This window comes from Cynocephalus volans, chromosome 2, assembly GCF_027409185.1.
Source record: "Cynocephalus volans isolate mCynVol1 chromosome 2, mCynVol1.pri, whole genome shotgun sequence".
NCBI lineage: Eukaryota > Metazoa > Chordata > Mammalia > Dermoptera > Cynocephalidae > Cynocephalus > Cynocephalus volans.
The window spans coordinates 136,111,384-136,134,779 of NC_084461.1; the positions used below are offsets into that span (position 1 = coordinate 136,111,384).

At 42.4% G+C, this 23,396-nt stretch overlaps 1 protein-coding gene across 4 annotated transcripts in view; it reads left to right on the forward strand.

The window, feature by feature from the left end:
• The window catches only part of GRIA1 (glutamate ionotropic receptor AMPA type subunit 1), a 312,482-nt gene that overhangs the window by 184,438 nt on the left and 104,648 nt on the right, over positions 1 to 23,396 (forward strand). For 3 of the 4 annotated variants that reach the window (XM_063085503.1, XM_063085502.1, XM_063085505.1), the window contains 3 exons: positions 8,259 to 8,420; positions 10,399 to 10,566; positions 19,843 to 19,947. In XM_063085503.1, the coding sequence (XP_062941573.1) occupies positions 8,259 to 8,420; positions 10,399 to 10,566; positions 19,843 to 19,947 (435 nt within the window). The remainder of the gene's footprint in view (positions 1 to 8,258; positions 8,421 to 10,398; positions 10,567 to 19,842; positions 19,948 to 23,396) is intronic. The other variant, XM_063085504.1, reaches the window with a different exon arrangement.

The following is a 23,396-nucleotide window of genomic DNA, read 5'->3' on the forward strand; positions in this document are numbered from 1 at the left end:
AGACAAAAGCTGAGGCTAAGTAAGAGGTGGCAGGATTGAAGTTTATAAGAAAATCATGAAAAGGGTAAGCAAAGACTTTTTGTTTCTTCATTCCTCAGCATGAATTAAACATGCACCTTGCTCCAGGCACTGAGTGTGGTTAATGTGGGGGCCAAGGTCCTTGCCCTCTAGGAACTCACAATCAAATGGGGCAGATGAGAAGAACCACTGCCATTTCAAAGAGACAACCAGGAGAGGCCTAAGAGAGAGAGAGCAATAAAGTGCTTTGTGGTCCACATTCCACGTACCAGCACACCTAAAGGAGCTGCGGCAAACAACCGACCTGGTCTCATGGAAATCTGCTAATTCCTTCTTAGCATAAAGAAGCAGACCATTACAAGTACTTTATTGCAGGACAGGAGATAAATGAATCAGACTGACTACACTGTTAGTTAGGCAGGATGTACAGTGTTTAGAAACAAGCCCAAGAGTCTTGTCACGTGCTAGAACTATGGTCTCTGTCTCTCACTAACTGAACTATATTGGGCTGGAACTACTCTATTAATTTAAGCTTTAGTTTTCTCATTTCAAATGTGCAAATGGCATGACAATAGTACTTGCTTGTTAGGCTTGTTATGAGGATTAATGAAATAATTCAAATAAAGCACTTAGCACAGTGCTACATAGTACAAGTTTGATACATGTTAGGCACTATGGTTTTTTTCATTATTATTTTAGCCAAAATCTGCCTCCCATAACATCTGACCACTTATAGCTCTGATTTACCTTAACAAGCCTCAGAGAACAAACCTGATTTCACCTTTCCCCCATGACATCCCTTCTGAGATTCAGATACATCTTTCACTTACCATCTTAGACTGCTATTATTTTCTAGGCTGAACATTCCCACTTTTTTCAAACATTTCTAATCTAACAGGACTTTTTAAACTGCATTTCCCTATAACTCTCCTCTCTGTGGAGCTGTCCTCTAAGATTTCATCTGACAATTTAGGGAAACTTGGTATGTGCAATTTGTGCCATTCAGAGTATAAAATACAAGTTCTTTGGTTTGCCCTAATCTTACCTCTTCTAGATCTCAAGGGGATGGGGTAAAGGGAGTGTTCTTTCCGGTGACCCAGGACTTGTTTAATAAACCTTCCTCCTTGTTCCTTTCCCTTAACGTTGGACACTCACTCACTCCTTGTGATGGGTATGGTGTCAGCACAGGCTGGATGATGAGGGCTGAACAGCTTGTATGTGATACCTTGAAAGAATCCCAGAGAAAAGGAAATCCACCTTTGAAGATAAAGCTTTTCATCCTCCAAATGCTGTGTTCCTGTACACCTGCTTCATGTTCTCAGGCTTCTTGCCTGACCCAGTCCCTGGATTTGAAGCAGTTCTAACCACACCTGACCCAATGATAATGATGTGGTAAATGTGATGATGATAATAATAGTTAACATTCATTAAGCACTTACTATGTGCTGAACAAAGTTCTAAGTGCTTAATTGTATTGATTCTTTTAAACCTTTTACCAATTCTATGATGTAGGTGCTATTATATCTGCATTTGGAAGACTAGAGAACTGAGCCTCAGAGAGGTTAAGTAACCAGTAAGCACACATAATCAATTCTTTTGTTTCCAAGCACGTGTGGTAATTAATACTCATAATGATGGCCCAGAGCCTCTTCAGGATCCTTAAAGCATGCTCCAAATCTTCACAGCAAAATGAAAGCATGTCCAATGTAGTTATAGTATTAAACATCTCTTTAGGATATCATGATTAAATGTCTTTTTATTCTAATCCTTTGAAATTATAATTGATATATAATAGATGGAGTGACTATATTAACTAGTTTACTTAACTGAGCACTTCACTCCCAGTCATTTTACTCAGATGGCTTTTCAACATTGTGTTTCCTCCTCCACTGTGTATAGAGGGGAGACACATTCTAATGCAAGCTACTCTGCTAACCAGCCATACAAAAATTAAGGCGGTATTCCCCTTTCTGGACCTCAGTTTCTCTATTTGTACAATGAGGGGTTTCATCTGATCTCCAAAATTGTTGCTTCTATATAGATCAGGAGTCAGAAAAGTATGGCCCATGAGTCAAATCCAACCACCACCTGATTTTGTATTGGCTCGTGGTTTTTGAATTTCTAAATCACTGGAAAATCAAAAGAATAATATTTCATACTGTAAACATTATATGAAATTAAATTCCAGTGTCAAAAAATAAATTTTATTGGGACAGCCATGCTCATTCATTTAGTATTATCTATGGCCACTTTATACTGCAACTCTAAACTCATATGTTCCTCCTCTGGTTGGTGAAGACAGATTTCATGGCTGGACCACAGTTTGAATCCTTGCTTGCTATGTGATCTCAGGGATTTTCCAAAGGTTTCTGAGCCATGGCTCCTCAACATAAAATTGGGATGGATCCTCACTCACTCATTTATGCAAATAAGCATCCAGTGCCTACTATGCACATTTACCTCTCAGGTTTATTTAGGGGATCAAATAGTATTATGTATATAAAGCATTTAGCAGAATGCCTAGCTCAGGATATGGCCTCTCAGGAAATGTTTAAAATAAATCTAAAGTTGTCTATCAATTGATTATTTAATTTTTCATTTTTAAATGGCAGTAACCTCAAAACTCTCAAAAGGTTGTTTGGATGAAGTTATATAATGCATACCAAGTGGCATTTTAGCCGTTATTGTCATTTTTGTTATTCTTATGAGAAATGCTTCTGAAGCTGTGTTTCAGGAGAGCATTTAACAGCACCAGTGTTCTTTAATTCCAGGCAGGAGATAACAAATTAAGCAGGGCTTTCTTGACAAACTATAAGCTTCAATAAATGCAAAGAATTCTCTTCCCTGTCCTATCACTGCTACTCCCTCCCCCACTTTCCGGTGACTAATAAATTATCTCTAACCAGCAAGGTACATCAGAATTATCTGAGCATCTATTTTTATTTTTAAAACTAGTAGGAATGAGTAACATATTTATATGGCAAAAAAGAAAAGAAAATATATACATATATATATATTACAGAAGGGTGTAAAAGAGAAAGCAAATGCATGCTCTTTCCAATCTCATACTTCTTAGAAGTTTATTATTTTAAACTTCTTCTGTGTTTGGTTATTCTGATGGTTTCCTCCACACTTCTACAAAATATGTCTATGTATCTTTTTCTTCCTTTATCAACTTTAATCCTATGTATGACTCACCATTAGAAGGATGATGACTCATCTCATACTACCCCACACATTCTGTCCTCAATGTTTGTTGGTTATGCTATTATTTGGAATTGTGATGATGATTACCTTTATAATTTTAGTATGTTGAACCTTGATTTTTGATTTGCCAGCATTAGAGCTTTTTCAAAATATGGATCTCCAGTTTCCTCTCCAGGTCTACTAAATGAAAGTCATTAAGGATGGCTGTTTTGCAAAAGCGTCCTAAGGTATTCTGATGTGTCCCTCAGCTTAAGGACCACTATCCTGAGAGTTGGTAGTTTATCAGCCAGTTCATTTGCACTTGAGTGAAGACGTTAGGCATAGCATCCTTCTCATGTCACCCATCCATTAGTCACACATGGGACAGTGTGAAATTCCACAGAAGTGCAGAAGCAGCAGACAACGCATAATGACCTAGTAGCCCCAGGAGTTCACTCATCACAAAGCTCCATTTTAGATGAGAAACAGAGTCACTGTACAAAGAGTAGCATCTGGTGCCAGTGCTGGGGGGACAGTGGGAAGAGTCTGGATTTATGAGACCTGAGTTCTTGTGCCAAGTAACTTGAAAAACACCGAATAACTTTAAAAACAAACACCCCATAGATTAATTTTATTTTTATTCAGTGGACTCAGCATTTGGGAGCATGTTACAAAATAGGCAAAATGGCTCAGAGTAATGACAATCAAACTTCACTGTTAAAATTTTTAATAGAATATAGTTAGCAATAGAGTATCATTATCTAATATTTTATAATTAATAGTGCAAAAAAGAAGATAAAGAAAAATGTACTAATTACCACATATTACCCCCCAAGTTTTTTTTAAATAAAATGTCAAAGAAAATTAGAAAATTATTTAATTAAATTTTGTTTAATGAGAGTGCTAGGAGCAATAGAGAGAGTTGAATTTTCCAGTTAACCAGTGGTCCAGTGGTCAAAGAGTTAACACCTTTATTTCCCCTTCTTAGTCTAAAACACATTTTTATATTGGCAGAGTGCATTTTCTTGCATTACAGAGGAATCAGTATGAAGTAACTATGAGAGATTCATTTCTTAGTGATTAAGGACTTGGTAGGGATTCAAAATTATCCTTCTCAACATGAAATCTCACTTAGAAGGGAAGATGTAAGCTATTAGATGAACATACATAGACCCCAAGTTATTTCTCAGTTTTGTTTCTTTTATGTAACATCCTAGCTTTGTACTCATTTTATCATTCTCTGTTCACTCTTTCTTAGGGGAGTAGTGTAGTTCAATTGGAGGGTTCTATCAGTTTGATTATATGTTACCAAGATTTGTCTGCACTAACCTTGTAGTCAGACATTCTGGTGATATAGTTGAGTGGCATTTATGTTTGAACAAACTCTGCCATTTCCTTTGGCCTCCATTATGTTGGAGATGGAGGCAGTCGGTACGAAATGCCCAGGAGCTTGTTACAGAGTTTCAAGCAACAGAATTTGACTGTGGGAGATAATTTTCATTTTATTCTCTCAGTAATTATTTTATAAACAAGATGTTCTTTGTAAAGTATCTAAAAGCTATAGGAAATTTCTCAATTTTGTATTAGCTTTTAAGCAGTTGTGGAATGGCTATGCTTTTAGTATAAGACCTTGGAATGCTTATTGTGTAGGGAACCTAATTCTGATTTTACCATTACTAACAGCTTGCTAGCTCCACTGTGCAAATCAGTTACCTCTGTGAAGCTCTGTAAACTGTGGCAATGGGACAAGTTAATCTCAAAAGGTATTTCCAGTCTGAGTTACTTTTCAACCAATTGAAATTATTCACTGACATTTGCTGCCCGCTGCTCATATTCCCCCTGGCTAATTGGCATTCTTGCTTGAGGAATGTCTCTTTTATTCATTCACTCAACAAATATGTATCAAGCATCTACTCTGTGCCAGGCGTTGTTCTAGGTGCAGGTTCTAGGACACATCAATGAACAAGACAGAAAAGGTCCCTGCCCTCATGGAGCTGACATTCCAATGGGAGGAGAGAGGACAAGGGAACAAATGAGTAAACAAGATCATCTCAAATGGTGAAAATGCTCTGGAGAAACCTTGACAGGTCACTGGGATAGAACTGACTGGACAGGGCTTTGGGGGTGACTTGATTGGGTTCTCCCAGAAGAAGATCCTAAGACAAGGACTGAAATACAAGTGATTTCTTTGGGTGCCAATCCTTCCAGCAGGGGAGCAGGGAAGTGAGGTAGGGATGGGAAAAATCAAGACACTTTCACAGCAGGCTTCTGCAGGAGGAGCTTGGTCCCTTAGAGATCTCTAGCTGTCAGTGCAGAGCACACCTCAGGGTTATGCCACCTGGAGGAGAGGATCCTGGGGTATGTATCTACTGAGAGCTGCTTCTGGATGTATTAACAACATTACCCACCTGCACATAGGTGGGTAAAGTGGAATACCAGTTTGTAAAGGGGAGTGGAAATGAGTGGGGAGCTGACGGTGTCTCTCAGGGCAAGAATAATTTTTTCGGTAAGGGGTCAGGAAAGGAACTTTCTGAAGAGATGACATTCTGCTGAGAGTCAAGAGATGGAAAGGAGCTGGCCAGGGAAATCACATTTCCAGGCAGAGAGAATAGCAAAGGCAAAGGCTCTGAGTACAACTAAGCTTGGTTTGTTTTTAAAATAGAAACAATAAAGAATGATGGAACTTCAGAGGCACAGGTACAGGAGGAATGTCTTTAAGTCATGAAGTCCAATCTTTTAGATAAGAAAACTAGAAGAAGTCATTGAGAAAGTAAGAGAGATGGACAGTGCCACAGGATCCTGAGACAGAACTGGGACGAGCACCCAGGGTTTCCCCCACTCACCATAACGCTTCCTCTGCTCATTCTCCCATTTCACTCATTGGGATTTGGCAATTTCCCTAAGCCATGGAACCAAAAAGGCATTGACTTTATGATCCTGTTCAAATTCCTGCAGCAGCCTCCAATTATACCTAAAAAGAAACCCAAGTTAACACAAGGCTCTCTGTGACCCAGCCTGGGGCTGCCGCTCTGACCTCATTTCCCACCCTCTCTCCCTCTCTCTTACTGTGCTACAGTCACATCACCCTCCTTACTGTTTCTGGAACATGCCAAGCACTCTCCCACCTCTGGACCTTTACTCAGAATGCTCTTCCTCAAACGTCCCCATAGCTCACTCACAAAAGTCTCCCCTCACTCAAGTCCCTGTGCCTGTACCACCTCCTCAGGGAGGCTCATCCTGATCATTCCTTCCAGAGCCTGACCTTGGCCCCTCACCCCGTCCTCTCACTGCACTTTATCTTTCTTCCTAGGACTCATTGCTAGCACAGAGTATACTATGCTGGATGATACTATGCTGCATGGTATAGTCCATGCTACATATTTATCTGTTTGTTGTCTGTCTTCTCCACTAGAATGTAAGCTCCATGAGGGAAAGAACTTGTTCTATTCACTATTAGAATAGTGCACAATAGAGTCTCAAAGCTGTTTGTTGAATGATGAATGAATGAGTAAGTGAAGTGAATGAGTGAGTGAGTCAGTGAGCTAGTTAGTGAATTGCCAAACAGAAGACCTTAGTTCTGGTCCTCTCTTTGCCACTAACTCACTGAATGCTTTTATGCAAGTTGATTCTTCCACTCTTCTCGGTTTCTTTATCTGGCAAACAGTCATACAATTTTTCTTTATAAAAGATATTGTGTATACCCAGAAGAATGGAAATCATCAAGTTGAAGGTATACCTGTTCCCCAGTGTTCATCGCAGCACTCTTTACAATAGCCAAGAGTTGGAACCAGCCCAAATGTCCATCATCAGATGAGTGGATACGGAAAATGGGGTACATCTACACAATGGAATACTACTCAGCTATAAAAAAGAATGAAATACTGCCATTTGCAACGATATGGATGGACCTAGAGAGAATTATATTAAGTGAAACAAGTCAGGCACAGAAAGAGAAATATCACATGTTCTCACTTATCGGTGGGACCTAAAAATAAATAAATTCACACACACACACACACACACAAAAAAAAAAAAAAAAAACGGGGAGCGGAAAAGACATAACAATTGCTCTTCCTTGAAGTTGATATGACAAGCGAACCGAAAGGATATTGTTGGGTGGGAGGGGGGAAAGGGAGGAGGGAGGGAGGTTTCGGTAATGGGCCACAATAATCAACCACATTGTATATCGACAAAATAAAATAAAATATAAACATAAATAAATAAATAAATAATAAAAAGATATTGTGCAATGTGGACATAGATATGAAAGTACTAAATGTTATTGAATATATTATACAAATACAAGGTTTCCTTTTGAGGTTGAAGGCTTCCTAAATTTGATTGAACTTCACTGACTGGAGTGGAAAGTTTCATTCCCAACAAAGAATCTTTTGTGGATGTTAGAATTGATCAGGCCTCACTGGGAAGAGAAGACCTAGTCTACTATACAGGAAAGCGTGCAGGGTGAGGGATGAAAGATCAGATCAGAATCTAGCCTCTTCCGCACACTTGATGGTGACTTTGGGGAACTCATAGGTGCTTACCCTGATGAACTTCAGATTCTTCTTCTCTCAAAAGGGTGGAGGATGGGGATGGTACATAAAATATTTCCCTTTGTCAGGGTTTCTATTTTGTTCCATATATCTGTGCCATCATAATCCAGCCACCACTTATTGATCACTGAGTCTGCACCACAAACTTGACATGCGTCCTCACATTGCATCTTCTACCCAACCTCCTTACCTTCACTATTCATGTAAGAAAACCATTGAGTAACTTAGTTCACGGTAGTACAACTAGTGGCTTATGAGTAGCAGAGCCAGCACTTCAACCCAGGCATGCTGGCTTCTGAGCAAGCACTCTTAACCACTATGCTATCTTTGTGCACAAACTAAGTGATAACCAAGTTCAGAAGGAAGGGGGGCACAACTGTCTCTCTGTCAAGTCAGTTTCACCTTGTGGAGCAGGGTGGAAAATCCTGTGATTCTGTAACAAGGTTAAGTCAATATATCCAGGAAGCATGTTCTGACTTCTTCCTCCTCCTCCCTCCACAGGGCTTCATGGACATCGACTTAAATAAATTCAAGGAGAGTGGTGCGAATGTGACAGGCTTCCAGTTGGTGAACTACACGGACACCATTCCAGCCAAGATCATGCAGCAGTGGAAGAACAGCGATGCTCGAGACCACACCCGGGTGGACTGGAAAAGACCCAAGGTGAGGGATGGGCAGCAGCAGTGAGGGACCAGCCTGGTTTCTTTGCCTGCCCTAGATTTCTGGGAAGAGTTAGCCTTCAGAAAGGAATGGGGTTTCTAAGCTAAGGGAAATATATCTACAAAGATTACGGGTATAGGCTGTAAGGGTCAGACAACCCAAAATGGCAATGGTTTTAAAAAGATAGACATTTATTTGTTTCTCATGTAAACAACATTCAGGAGTCAGCAGTCCATGGCTTATATAATATAATAGCTTCACAATCATCAAATACCCAGGCTTCTTTTATGTTCTTCTTCTGCTATCCTCAGAATTTGGCTGCTACCTTATAGTCTACGATGACTGCTTAAACTCCTACCATTACCTCAGCATTCTACCCAGCAGGAAGGAAAAAAGGAAAATGAAAAACACAACTGCTTCCTTTAAGAACCCTTTTCAGAAGTCACACACAGCTCTTCCACTCACATGCCATTGGCCACATCTTAGAAAACTACCCCAGTTGGCTGCAAGGGAAGCTGGAAAATGGTGCCTCTGTGTTGGGCGGGGCCGCCATGTTGCACAGCTCAGGAGGATGCACATTTCTTTGTGAATGGAGCCTCCTTGGGTTGTGCAGTGATTCTGGTCAGCCATGTGCCCAGCTAAATATCAGGGGAACCTAACTAGGGAATACGGAGCAGCTCTCCACCTCATAGTTCTCAATTATCATGCGGACTATCTGCTTCTCACTTCCTGGCAATACAGCTCTAAATCCTGCAGCCAAAATCTATTTTGTTTGCTATTTGAGAATGGTTTAGAATAAAGATAGCAAGTAATTTTTCTTTCCCATGTCAAATCAAATAGCTTGGCAGTGGCTGTGTGGAACCCAATGTTGAGAAGGTTTCCAAAGCCAAGTTTGTTTATCTAGGGCAAACAGTGAATGCTTGGCAGGCTTTCTCTTGCCACTTGGTCAATTTCTTTTTGTAAATGGCAGGCCATATAACAGACAATTCTCATCCTTCTACTGTTCCAACTGATTTAACTTTTCAAGAATGAAGACATTTCAATATGATCTCAAGCAAACAAAATCACAATTGTGCTTTAAAGCAATGAGCAAACCACATAGGAGGTAATTAATACGTGGATACGTGTCCAATTTCCAAAAGAGGAGCAGATTACAAAAATACCTAAATATAGTGTAATTTTTTTAAACAGTGAGAGATCAAAGTTAAGAATTGAAAAAGTACTCATACATTTATTCTACAACTCTCTCTCGTGAACTTACACTGTGCCAGACAACACAATAGGTATTGGGAACAAATCAGTGAAGAAGACAGACATGGGTTCCAAAGCCAGAAGATATTTTCCTGGACTGTTATCCTGGTTTTGTTTTACTGACATCTTAGCCCCCTTTTGGTCAGGAGGGGAAAAAATGGAAAGTTATCATGAGTAAGCACAGGGGAAAGTTTACAGTATGAAAATTTACCACTTAGGTGAGCCACATGTGGTAATGTTTAAGAGCTCACCTTTCTTAGATTTTTTTTTTTTTTTTTTACTGTCACGAGGGATAGTGGAGTGAATAGTTCCTCTTGCTCCCAGTTGCTGATTGTAATGCAGGGAAAACCAACTGGTTTTCCATGGGCTGTATCCAGCCTACAGATGTGTTGTATTTATTTAATTTATGCATTTTTTTTCCCAATTGAACCACATTTTAAAAATTGCAAGATTGAACACAAAAATCTAGAATTCTGGCTTCTCTTAGAAAGTCACGTCTAACAGTACTGAACTCACAATTTGGGAGGGCAACATTGGCTAGCATGGTGAAGCAGCCCCCATATGAAGGGGCAGGCACTCCCCACCTGGTCACCACTGTCTCCACCCCGTGCACCTTACACCTGGCCCACTGCACACTCATCACAAGGAAGCACATTCCCAGATACAGCTCCCAACTCTGCCTTCCTGTCAGCTCTCTCGGATGCCTAACTGTCTCTATTCCTCCCACTAGTACACCTCTGCGCTTACCTACGATGGGGTGAAAGTGATGGCTGAGGCTTTCCAGAGCCTGCGGAGGCAGAGGATTGATATATCCCGCCGGGGAAATGCTGGGGACTGTCTGGCTAACCCAGCTGTGCCCTGGGGCCAGGGGATTGACATCCAGAGAGCCCTACAGCAGGTAAGGCCAGCAATGGTTGCCCTATCTTGTGGGAGACTTCAGCATCAAATTCAGGCAGAATGAAGCTATTTAGAAGAAAAGAAAGAGCATGCCTAAAATTTAGAACAGCCATGCATTGTTTTTAATGGTTCTCAGCTTACACGGAAGCTCATGTAGAAATTAAAAAAAAAAAAAAAAAAAAAAAAAACTGAATAAACAGTAATATGGAATAGTCATTCCTTATAGTGTAAAAGCTGTATGTATTTTCTGCTTAGGGATTATGCTAAAAAAGGAAAGCTGGTGATTTTCTGTATTTGGAAAGGAGACTTGAAATACCCAAGGATGAAATTGGACCATGTTATCAGTCTCCTGGAAACCCTCCCCGCTTGCTCTGATTTTCTGGATTTTTTCATTACCTTTGCTCCCTGTGCACATTTCATGGGAGCCTACCTACTGTGTACTGGGACCCTGAAAATGTTTCTCTGTACTTCTTTTTTTTTTTTTTTTTTTTTTTAATTTTATTTTGTCGATATACATTGTGGCTGATTATTGCTCCCCATCACCAAAACCTCCCTCCCTTCTCCCTCCCCCCATCCCCCCCAACAATGTCCTTTCTGTTTGCTTGTCGTATCAACTTCAAATAATTGTAGTTGTTATATCTTCTTCCCCCCCCCCCCCGGTTTGTGTGTGTGTGTGTGTGTGTGTGAATTTATATATTAATTTTTAGCTCCCACCAATAAGTGAGAACATGTGGTATTTCTCTTTCTGTGCCTGACTTGTTTCACTTAATATAATTCTGATCCTACCTTCCTGCTTCTCAGCCTTGCAATCACCAATTTTGTTAGCACTTAAGAACAGTTAAAGGATAGGGATAGAAAATGGCTATGCCCAGTCCAATCAATTGGCTATGCGAAGGATTCTGAGGCTGAATCCAGATACAACAAGGAAAAGTATAAATATTCAGTTAGTGATCTGTCTGCAGTGGAAGCAGGATGAGACAGTGGTACATGTGGGCATATATTTCACATCTCTGGTTTCAGAGATTCTGGGGACTTGACATCGCTTTATCAGTCTTGGAGCTCCTAGAAGTCTCCAGAAGCACTTCAGGCCCAGGCTGTGATATTCAAACTGCCAATGGGTAGCACCATATTGTGCCTCTGATGCCTCCTGATGGAGAGGCTGCATTTCCAGAGGGACTGGGGGAAGAGGGCAGTGCTCACTGCAAGGGAATGACAAAGCAGCAGGCACAGTGGTGAGGCAGCGACAGCAAGATATTGTGGTGCAAATGCCCATCAGGACCCACTCTCCCCAACCTGGGTCAGACCAGCTCTACTTTTAAGACTGCATTCAACAGAAGGTGAATGTGGGCTCTCAGGGGAGGAGTGTTTCTTAATGAAGAAGAAATGTAGCGCAAAATGTACAACCATTCCCACCTGTTTTCCAACCGCATGAGCACAGCTGTAGCGATTTTCACAACCTGGGGAAAGAGTCGAGGAAGGAACCTCACCAGCTGTTCCTCAGCCTAAATGAAGTGCCTTCACATAGAGGAGAATACAGAGTTCTGTCCTTCGGGAGGAAGCTAAGCAGCAGTCCTGCTAACTACAGGAACAGCATGTAGGAAGACCACCTGCAGCCATTTCTGCCCTACCCTGGTCTTTATGCAGGTGACCCCCAAATCACTGTGCCCACCACCAGCTGGGTAAATCCTAATGGCATCCAGTCCTTAGAACCCAGAGCTTGGGGCTCAGGTCTCCACTGTCCTGATCGCTGGCCCTCAGGTCATATGGTGGGAAGGGACCTGTGGTTCAGCATGTGTCAGAGCTGGGATGTCCGTGAGTTAGACACAACCTACCTGGAGGGCTAGCGTGTTGGGCTTAAAAATAATGATAATCACAGCTAAGATGTGTTAAGGCTTTCTATGTACAAGGCTCTGAACATTTGTATTTATTATGAACAGCAGACACCAGGCAGCTTCCAGAATGGTTGCCATTAGGGCAGCGCCTGCCCCCCAGCTGATTTAAAATGCTCTTCCCAACTCTAGTCAAGACAGATTCTGTTTGCAATGTGAGGCTGGTTTCAGAAGGTCCCAGGGACTTGTCCTCAGCTCACAGCCCTTCCATCTCCCCTGCCTCTCCCATCTTGATGATTTCCTAAAGGATATTCTGATGCTAGCACAACAGGGATGAAACCTGGGAGACAACATGAGTTGGGAGGATGGGCTGTGAAGCAGGAGGCAGGAGAGCAGGGCTCTGTGTCCCACTGGGCCCCTGACTCTCTGGGTGACCTTGAAATAGTCATTCAGCTCTCCTGTGGACTCCCCTTTCCTTATCCATGAAGATAAGGATGTTGGAGAGACAACCCCCAAGGCTCAACTGGCTCGAAGAATTCAGAGTCTAGTTTTTTTTCTCTCTTATGTTCTAGCTCACTTCCTAATGGTTGTAATGTCTGCTTTCTTCCACTCTGCCCTCAGTTGGGTTTGAGAGGAAGCAGTTGCCATGGTCAAAAGAATAATGATCTCTTCTTTTGTCTTGGAGCCAAGACAAGTGTGAGCCTGCCTTTCATCAGCTGCACCCTGAGCGCCTATTGTGTGCTCTGGTGGGGGGCCAAGCACTGGGGATGATGAGAGAAGGCAAGGCCTGCCCTCAGAAACTCCCTTCCATCTCTACGAAGGACAAAAACTAGTCCACAAAAGAAAACAAAAAGGTAAACCAGAACATTCTTACCTTAAGATTAGCTGTTCAGACTGATTCCTTTTCAAATCTTTGTTAAGCACCTAGAAACAAAAGAGTTTATTGCTGCAAGAGAACCTAGAGATTACTGACTCCCATTTTCCCTCACTTTGTAGATGAGACAGCAGACCCAGAGTAGGCGGTGACTGCTCCAGGGCCACACAGCAGCTTAGCAGTGGAGGCTGGACCAGACTCCTGTCCAGAGCTCCCCCTACTGCCTCAGATAAGGCCTGTTTTTTGGCCCCAAGGTACTTTGCTTGTAAGCGTTACCTCTGGGGCCTTCCACTCACAGTCATGGCCACCTTCCAGCCATTTTGCCTTCTAGACTCATCTCTTGAAATAGCCATGCCACCAGGGAGCGACTGTGCCCACCACTGGCTGGGAAAAATCCTGATGGCTTCCAATCCTTAGAACCCAGACCAGCTTCCCTGACTGCTGGCTTTCAGATCGCACAGTGGGAGGTGACCTGTGGTTCAGCTTGTGTCAGAGCTGGGATATCTGTGACTTAGGCACAACCTACCTGGAGGGCTAACATGTTGGGGCTAAAAATAATGGTAATCATATGTGTTAAAGGTTTACTATGTACAAGGCTCTGAACATTTACATGTATTATCTCACTGAATCCTAGATGTAACACTCTACAGTAGTTAGTTTTATTAAGTGTGCATTGCAAATGGAGAAACTGAGCTTCAGAGAGATTAAAAATGCCCCCAAATCATACAACTATCTAGCTCACGGTGAAACTGGGCCTCTAATCCACATTTAGATGACCCCTCACTCTATATGCTTAACTGCTGTCATGCCTCAAAGGCCCAGCCAGGCAGGGGAAACACAAGAGCTCTGGCCCTGCCCCCAGCAGCACATGGCCCTTGGTAGTATCCCTGCACTGCCACCCTCCTCCCCAACACCACTGTAATTTTCTTAGCAGCGGAGTGAAGATAATCAACCTGCCTGTCTGCCCCCTACCTGCCATCCAGGGAGCCATTCCGAATATTAATGAGCCCACATCCTGGAAGCCCATAGCACTCCAGGAAGGAGGCGGCATTAGGGTGCCCATATGTCAGTTTCTGGCTGGCAGAGAAGACCCAACTCCTCAAGTCAGGTTTTAATATTGGGGAGGTCATAAGCACTTGAGGGTATGATTTTTTTCAAAAAGCTTTGGACTGTTTTTTCTAGAAAAATGCACACGTACCCATGTATATTTCTGCATGAGCAGGGTCGAGGAGAACATAGACACTCCTACAAACCCATCCCAGGACCTCAGGTTTAGAATGCCTCCCTAAATAGTGATCATCCATCTTAGTCTTTGTTTTTTCAATCTGTCAGCCAATAACTAAGCATATAAAAGAGTAGGTATGCCCAGCATGTTGCTAGATGGAGTCTGGGGCCGGGTAGGCATTAGGAGTGTAAGACACAGTCCCTGCCTTTTAGGACTCGAGATTCAGTTTCAAAGGCAAGACAAGCTTATGAGAAATAATTACTAGAAAAGTGTGGATTATGAGCTAAATAGCATAGGTGGGCTCATGGTGCTGGGCATGGTCAGAACAGAATGCCATCCCCGAGGAACGTGGACACCAGCAAGCCTTCCTGTGGGAGGGTGACTGGTACTTTCAGCAGAATGACCAAGTAATTGATCACCCAAACTGGGACACTTAAGAGTGAAAGGGAGAGATGTTATCAATTATTCCAGAATAAGAGATGAAGACTAGAACACAAGCATTAAAGGAAGGGTAACTTTGAACAGGGAGTAAATCGAGGGTTGGAGGTTCAGGGCAGAGGTATCAGTGATACCCAGCAAGACCCTAGAGTGAGGTGCCACTGAGGACCTGTAGGCATCATGCTTGGCCTGATACAGAGTTAGGAAGAAAAGAGCTGAGTTCCAACCATGGCTCTCTCAAGCACTATCTGGGAGATCTTGGACTAACTGCTCGATTTTTCTGGGCCTGAATTTTGTCATCTGCTAAATGGACATAAACTTCTTAGCCCTACCTCCCTCACTGACTCATTACAAGGCTCAGTATGTTAAGAAAGCATAATGTATATGCTTTTTTGAGCTTCGGGGCAACTGAGATAGTTAGAACCAGGATTATTCTTCCCCTTGTTCAGGTGGGAAAGTGGAAACTCAGCCAGGTCCTGAGATTTGCCCTAGCTAGATTAAGTAGGATGTGGTCCAGTAGGAACCCAGCCCCCAGCCTTCACACAGTGAGCATCCAGGAGGAGGGGCCAAGAGGTAGGGTCAGGTGAAGGCAGCCAAAGAGGTGATAGAAGCCCTGGGTCCAGAGCAGCTCAGCTGTCTCCTCCAGGGATGCTTTTCAGAATCCAGTGGGAGTGGGGAGAGGAGTCAGTGTTGGTAACTGACGAAGATTCTTTGCTTGGCCACACTTTAGTCAGGCTCCTGAACCTTCTCCTAGACACATCTGTGTACTTCCTTATAAAATCCAGATTTAGGAAAGAACTCTGCTAAGTCAATTAGCAAGGACCGCCCATGGGTTTTTCATTCTTCAGCATCATCTAGGTGATGTCTGACCACCCTGGCCAGTGTTCAGCAAGAATCCTGTTAGGTTACTTTAACCAGAATCCCCTGTACCTGGGTATTTCTTCTTAGTAATTTTCTTTCCACTGACCCCCACCCTGCTCCTTGCCTGTAAATTCTCACCTGCCCATGCTGTATTTGGAGTTGTGCCCAATCTCCCTCCCCTACTGCAAAAATCCCATTGCAGTGGTCCCTGCACCTATCGAAATGGTCCTGAGTAAAGTCTTCCTTACCATGCTTTAAACAAGTGTAATTGAATATTTTTTTCTTTAACACGGATCAAGTGGTAGAGACATCAACCAGCACTTTCCCAGCACCAGGCAGGAAAAAAAAATGTATGTTTCAGCATCCCACTGGCGGTAGACTCTGAGATGCCATTAACAGAAATCCCAAAGTCAATTCTCCATCTTTCACGGAGGGAATTGGCAGGTGCCAGGATGGCGATGGGAGTTCCAGGAGCAGAAACCAAAGAGAAATGCCTGGGCTCCGTCAGTCTGACCTCAGTCACCCTGGGGCAAGGAGAGAAGGGGATGAGTGCCCAGAGCTCAGACCTGATGGATGTGGGTAGCAGTTTCAAGATTTATACAGAGTGGGTGTTTCTGAGAAGCTTCTTCCTTTGATTCTGCATCCTGGCTCTCCAGATAAATGGTTTGGGGCTGAATCATTCTCTTGACCTCTTATTGCTCTGCCGTCATGGAGTGGTGATTCTGGGATATCTCCTTTCCCATTTTTTTTTTAAATTTTATTTTATTTTGTCAATATACAATTCCTTTCCCATTTTCTGATAATACTTTGATTTATCTCAGTGTGTGTAAGTCTTGGCCTCCCCAACTAGACAGTAAGAACCACCAGTTACCCCAGGCCTCTCAGTGACTTACTGTGAATCCCAGATCCAAGTGCCATCAGCTCTGTCTCAATGATCTTATCTGTAAAATGGGCAAAATAACCTGTGCTCTGGCTACTTGCTGGGTTTTTGAACATCAGATATAATCAGCTTCTTGTGGAAACACTGTGGTGATACAAGGGGCCCTCAGGTCACTACATCTTTGTAGGTGGGACTCTTGGCCTAATTGGAAACTGAAGAGGACATGTAAAAGTGATAGTGATAAGATCCTCATTTCTGCTGAGGGAGTCCCCTGCTCTAAGACAACACTTTACTAGACCAGAGGCCTCAATTTTAGATCTTAGGTTCTATACCTCTTACCCACTCTACACAGCACAGTATAGTAGTAGTCATAATAATCATCATCATATAAATAATATAGATTAGGTATTGAACACTTATGTCCCAAATAATATGCTAAGCACTTTAGTTCTTTGAAGAGGAAATCAAGAAACAGATAGATTCAATGATAAGCCCAGGACAATATGAGTATAGTTAGGCATGAACAGAGCACAGCCTGGGAAATACCCAGCAGTAATAGTGGGTGGCAGTAGAAAACAGGTAGAACACACTATGTTGCACATTTCTGTGCCACTCACCTAAAGCCCAGCACAGTAGCATTGGCTCCTGTTTGAGAGGCCATTTGGTATCTTAAGAGAAGATATCAGCAGCTCTGGATTTTAGACCTGCCTCTCCCATTTATACCTCGTGGCAGTCCTTGGCCTTAATCATATCTCTAATAACCATGGTGGCACACTAAGAGGCACTGTGTGTGAGAAAGTGTGTGAGTATATGTGAGAGTGTGCATATGGCTGGGGCGGGTGCGTATGTGAGTGTGCGATGGCGTGATTGTTGGCTGGTGGGCTTCCCTGCAGATAATTAGGCACCATGCTAGAGACCTGGGCCTGGGAAGTCTCAGTTTTTCTCACAGTTGCCGTTTTCTCTCTGGTCCATCAACCCTGCCCCACTGTGCTCAATGTCTCTACCTTGGGAATGTTTCTGGGTCAGGGTCAGGGTCAGGGTTAGGGTTAGGATTAATCATAAATCTTGAGCAGATCATCTTCCCTCCAAGAGTTTTGGTTTCTCTCATGTAAGTGAAAATCATGATCTCTAAACACATACTTTGGGGATTCCTATAAATAGACATGAAGTGATATATATGAAAGTTCTTTATAAACATGAAACACTTGGAAAGTGGTGGTAGTATTAGTACCACTGTTAGTAACAATAATAATAACAACTAGCATTTCTTGAATATTTGCCAAACATTGATTATAAAATATCTCATTTAATCCTTAAAACAACCTTAAGACATAATTCTGTTTGGTCCCATTAAACAAATGAGGAACCTGGGTCATAGATTATGCAATTTACCGTTCTAATATGCCATACTTATGGTTAGTGTGATACTTGAGACTAGAACCAACAAGCAGATGCCCATTTGGTCATTAATGACACTTCTTTCTGTTTGAACAAATGTACCCAAATCTGTAATCCTGTCATCTGCACATTACACCCCAGCCTATTTTTTCCAGATCAGTCACTTAAACTGGTACCTACCAACCTAAGAATCCTATCTTGAACCTAAACCAACGGGAAAGCTAAAAATGGGCAAGAGATGACCAAGGTGAGAAGAAGGTGAAGTTGTTCATGGACTGGAATTTCTCCCTTCTGCTATTCTTTGTAGCAGGATCTGCACTTTGTTTTCTCTCTGAAAAGCAAAGACAGTCTAGACATTTCCAGAGCCAGGGATTTCTCCAAATTTCATCTGAGAAAGTTAAGAGCTTATTGTATAATTTGCTCAGTGCTCTGGGCCTGTAGTGGCCTCCCCACTGAGACTTCAAACCAGAAGGCATGAGAGGGTCAGCCTCAGAACAGGCATGCACACACACACACACACACACACACACACACACACACATATTCTCTCTCTTTCACTCTCAAATACACACACACCCCAGCTATTCTTATACCTCCTAAAGACGGAGGAATTAGCCGCTGTCAGGAAAAGATAAAACTCTGCAAGGCTTCTTTTTAAGCTATTTGAAGGGGGGGGGAAATAAACAGTTGTGGGTCACAGGGCAGTGTATTGGTAACAGGTAGAGACACCTCATTGGCCTTAGACAAGAGAGATCAGAGGACACATGGTGGGTCACTGTTAGAGAATGTGGTTTCTTATACCTGAACTGATCATACACTAAACTTATCCTCAATTTGAGGGTGGACTTGAGTTAGATTTATTGGTCATCCACAGAGCCGTAGGCTCAACTCTAAAGGTCTTGGATCACCATGTTGACCACTTGACCTTTAATACAAACTTGAAGATATGAGGCCATGAAAGTTTAATTTGACCCATTACTGGGAAAGAAACTCCATGCTGCATATTTTGGGGTTCCAATACAAATTTTATTTTAACCAGCTCTTTAAAACCCTGCATGCTCTGCTCTGAACATAAAGGGTTTTTTTCTCAGGTGCCTTACAGTCTTTACAGGACTTTCACATTAGCTGTGTCATTTAAGGTAGACAGGGCAGGAATTTTAGAAACTGGAGGCTTAGAAAGGTGAATCACCCGAGATTGCTTGGCTGTTAAGGAGGAAGCTGGAGTGAAATCCAGGTCTTTAGACTTTAAGGTATTTTATTCCTCAGACTCACAAAGAATTTAAGAAATCATTTTCAAGCATAGCCGAGGCAACATAAGGCCGGCTTCTGACCTTAGGTTTTCTCCTGACTTAGTGATGGTACACCAGTTCCTTTCTTTTGCAGGCCTCCCTCAGTTTCCTCATCTTCAGACCTGTGTCTGAGAAGGGCGGTTATCATGGTGGTGGTGTTGGGGGGGTCGGGGCTGTTTGATTAGAGATGGTGCAGAGATCTCGCATCAGTATGCACCCTGACCCATTGTTAGTGTTTGCCTAAAGTAATGGGTGAAAGTGACTTTCAGGAAGGGTCCCAGTTCAGGGGGAAAGAGGTCAGTGCTCTAATGCTGATGCCTGCGGTGGACAAGGGAGTGGAGAGTTTTAGCATCCAGGCTACCCCAAGACCTCATCCCGTATGACATTCTTAGATTCTGGATTTCTACTTCATCATAGAAAGCAAACACAAACATGAAGTGCAATGTCTGACTTCATTATTCACAACTTGGCTTTATTTTCCAGGTGCGGTTTGAAGGCTTGACAGGAAACGTGCAGTTTAATGAGAAAGGACGCCGGACCAACTACACTCTGCACGTGATCGAGATGAAACACGATGGCATTCGAAAGGTAAGGGCCACCTTTGCTTTCATTGTGCAGGGAGGAGAGGGCTGAGGGGAGGCTCTGACCAGAGCTGAGGGCTCTGAATTCACCTTTCCTGGACTAGATCTTTGAAGAGACTAAGAAAACATGGATTCTAGACTTGGCTCTCCCACTAACCAACCGGAACTTTGGGCAAGTCAGCTCCCTTCTCTGAGAATTGATTCACTCATCTGCAAAATGGAGATAAAAATCTCTACATTTGTCTCAGGGTACTTGTGAAAATCCAAGGGATGGAAAAATACACTTTGAAAATATATAGTTACACATGTGCGTAAAATGTCACTGCTATTCCTGAGGGATTCTGCAGTAAGAATTTGAGAATGATAATTATTGGTGAAGTTAACCATCTTCTCCTAATCTACACTTGGTCACATCCGCTCTGTTATCCATACAGAAGTAGCATTAAAAATATGTGTGCATCGGGCAACCAAAGGAAAAATAAACAAATGGGATTATATCAAACTAAAAAGCTTCTGCACAGCAAAAGAAACAATTAAAAGAGTTAAAAGACAACCAACAGAGTGGGAGAAAATATTTGCAAAATATACATCTGACGAAGGATTAATATCCAGAATATATAAGGAACTCAAACAACTTTACAAGAAGAAAACAAGCAACCCAATTAAAAAATGGGCAAAAGAGCTAAGTAGGCATTTCTCTAAGGAAGATATCCAAATGGCCAACAGACATATGAAAAAATGCTCAACATCACTCAGCATCCGGGAAATGCAAATCAAAACCACATTGAGATACCATCTAACCCCAGTTAGGATGGCTAAAATCCAAAAGACTATGAACGATAAATGCTGGCGAGGCTGCGGAGAAAAAGGAACTCTCATACATTGTTGGTGGGACTGCAAAATGGTGCAGCCTCTATGGAAAATGGTATGGAGGTTCCTTAAACAATTGCAAATAGATCTACCATACGACCCAGCCATCCCACTGTTGGGAATATACCCAGAGGAATGGAAATCATCAAGTCGAAGGTATACCTGTTCCCCAATGTTCATCGCAGCACTCTTTACAATAGCCAAGAGTTGGAACCAGCCCAAATGCCCATCATCAGATGAGTGGATACGGAAAATGTGGTACATCTACACAATGGAATACTACTCAGCTATAAAAACGAATGAAATACTGCCATTTGCAACAACATGGATGGACCTTGAGAGAATTATATTAAGTGAAACAAGTCAGGCACAGAAAGAGAAATACCACATGTTCTCACTTATTGGTGGGAGCTAAAAATTAATATATAAATTCACACACACACATACACACATACACACACAAACCGGGGGGGGGGGGGGAAGAAGATATAACAACCACAATTATTTGAAGTTGATACAACAAACAAACAGAAAGGACATGGTTGGGGGGGATGGGGGGAGGGAGAAGGGAGGGAGGTTTTGGTGATGGGGAGCATTAATCAGCTACAATGTATATCGACAAAATAAAATTAAAAAAAAAAAAAAAAAAAAAAAAAAAAAGTTCAACAAGTTAAAAAAAAAAAAAAAAAAATATGTGTGCATGTGTCTGTGTGTCTGTGTGTGTGTGTGTGTGTGTATATATATATATATAATATGAATGCATATTAAAATTGTTAGAATAGCATTCAAATCTTTCGAATAACATTCAGAATTCTGCCAGACCCTATGTGCTCTGGCCTCTGCTGATTTCTCCACCCTTAACCCTTGACACTCACTTCCGTCCTTTCTCCACTCTAATTATTCAGTCTTCCACTTCCTTGAACACACCATGTTCTTTCTCACTAGAGAGCCTTCACACGTGTTCCCTCTGCCTGGGACTTACTCTGTTCCACTAACTTCTTTTGCTTGGCCTTTATCACTCGGAGTAAATGTCATTCCCTAGGGAAACCTTCCCTGGCCTCTCTCATTATACCTCATGGCAGCCTGTACTTCCCTGTCTTTGGCCTTCATCACATCTCTAATTCCCATGGTGGCATAGAGTAGAGACTAAGAGGCACTGTACAGTATGGTATCGAGCTAGCAGAGTGTCATGGAGCAGCATATTGGCTCTGGAATCCTCGAAACAGTCACGGCTTATTAGTCTGGGATCCTGGGCAACTTATTCAGGCTCTTTGTGCCTCAGTTCTCTCATCTGGTAAATGAGGATCAGCATAATAATGCTGTCCTCATAGAGTCATTGAGGGACTGGTGATGTAATGGTGTCCAGAAGCTCTATGTGTGGGCCTGACAGGCTGAAAGCTGGGTCTTAGTCTTTCAAACTCAATGTTCTCTATGCCTGTGCTGTCAAATACACTTGCCACTAGCCACATGTGGCTATTTACATTTAATTTTAAATGAATTAAAATCTAAAAGTCAGTCCCTCACTTGCACTAGCCACATGTCAAGTGCTCAATGGCCACATGTAGCCAGTAGCTAGCACATCAGACAGCACAGATGTAGAACATTTACATCATCGCAGGAAGCTCTACTAGATGGCTCTGTGTACACTCTTTATCCTCAACTCCCTTAAACCCATCTTTCCTGCTCTCTTGTCTGGGATCCCACCTTCTCCTTTATAGTCTATCTCAATTCCTTCCATTCATCAAGGTACCTCTTGCTGCCAAAACAAACTACCACAAACAGTGGCTTAAAACAATGCAAATGTATCATCTTACAATTCTGTAGGTCAGAAGTCTGACTTGAGTCTCACAGGGCTAAAATCAAGGTGTTTGCAGGACTGTGTTCCTTTCTGGAGGCTCCAGAAGAGACTGTTTCTCCGCTCTTTCCAGTTTCTTCTAGAGGCCACCCATGTTCCTTGACTCATGTCATCCTTCCTCCATTTTCACCACCAGCAACATTACATCTCCCTGACCCTTCTTCTGTCATCACGTCTTCTCTCTGACCACATCTGGGAAAGGTTCTCTGCTTTTAAGGACTCATATAATCAGGTTGGGCCCACCCAGATAGTCCAGTACAATTTCTCCATCTCATGGTCAGTAACCTTAATCACATCTGTAGTGTCCCTTTTGCTATGTAAGGTAACATGTTCACAGGTTCTGGGGACTAGGGCATAGACATCTTTGTGTGGTAGGGCATTATTCTGCCTACCACAAAGGCCAAGTTTAAATGTCTTCTCTTTCATCAAGCCTTCCTCACCCAGTAGAAGCCATCTCTTGACCTCTTGGGTTACCAAACAAAGTTGACTCCACCAGGACATTATCACATTCTCCCTTCTTGCAGTGGCTATTTGCATACATCCTATCCTTTCTCCTAGACCATGAGCAACTTGAGGGCTCCCAGAGTCCATTTCCCACCTCCTACTGGGTACACTTAGCAATCAGCTATGGTAGGTCCAATACCTACCTTAACTTTCAGCAGGTACCATACAAGGGCACCTGTATGGCTATAACTGTAGCCAATGGGAGCATGTTCACTTTTCCTCAAACC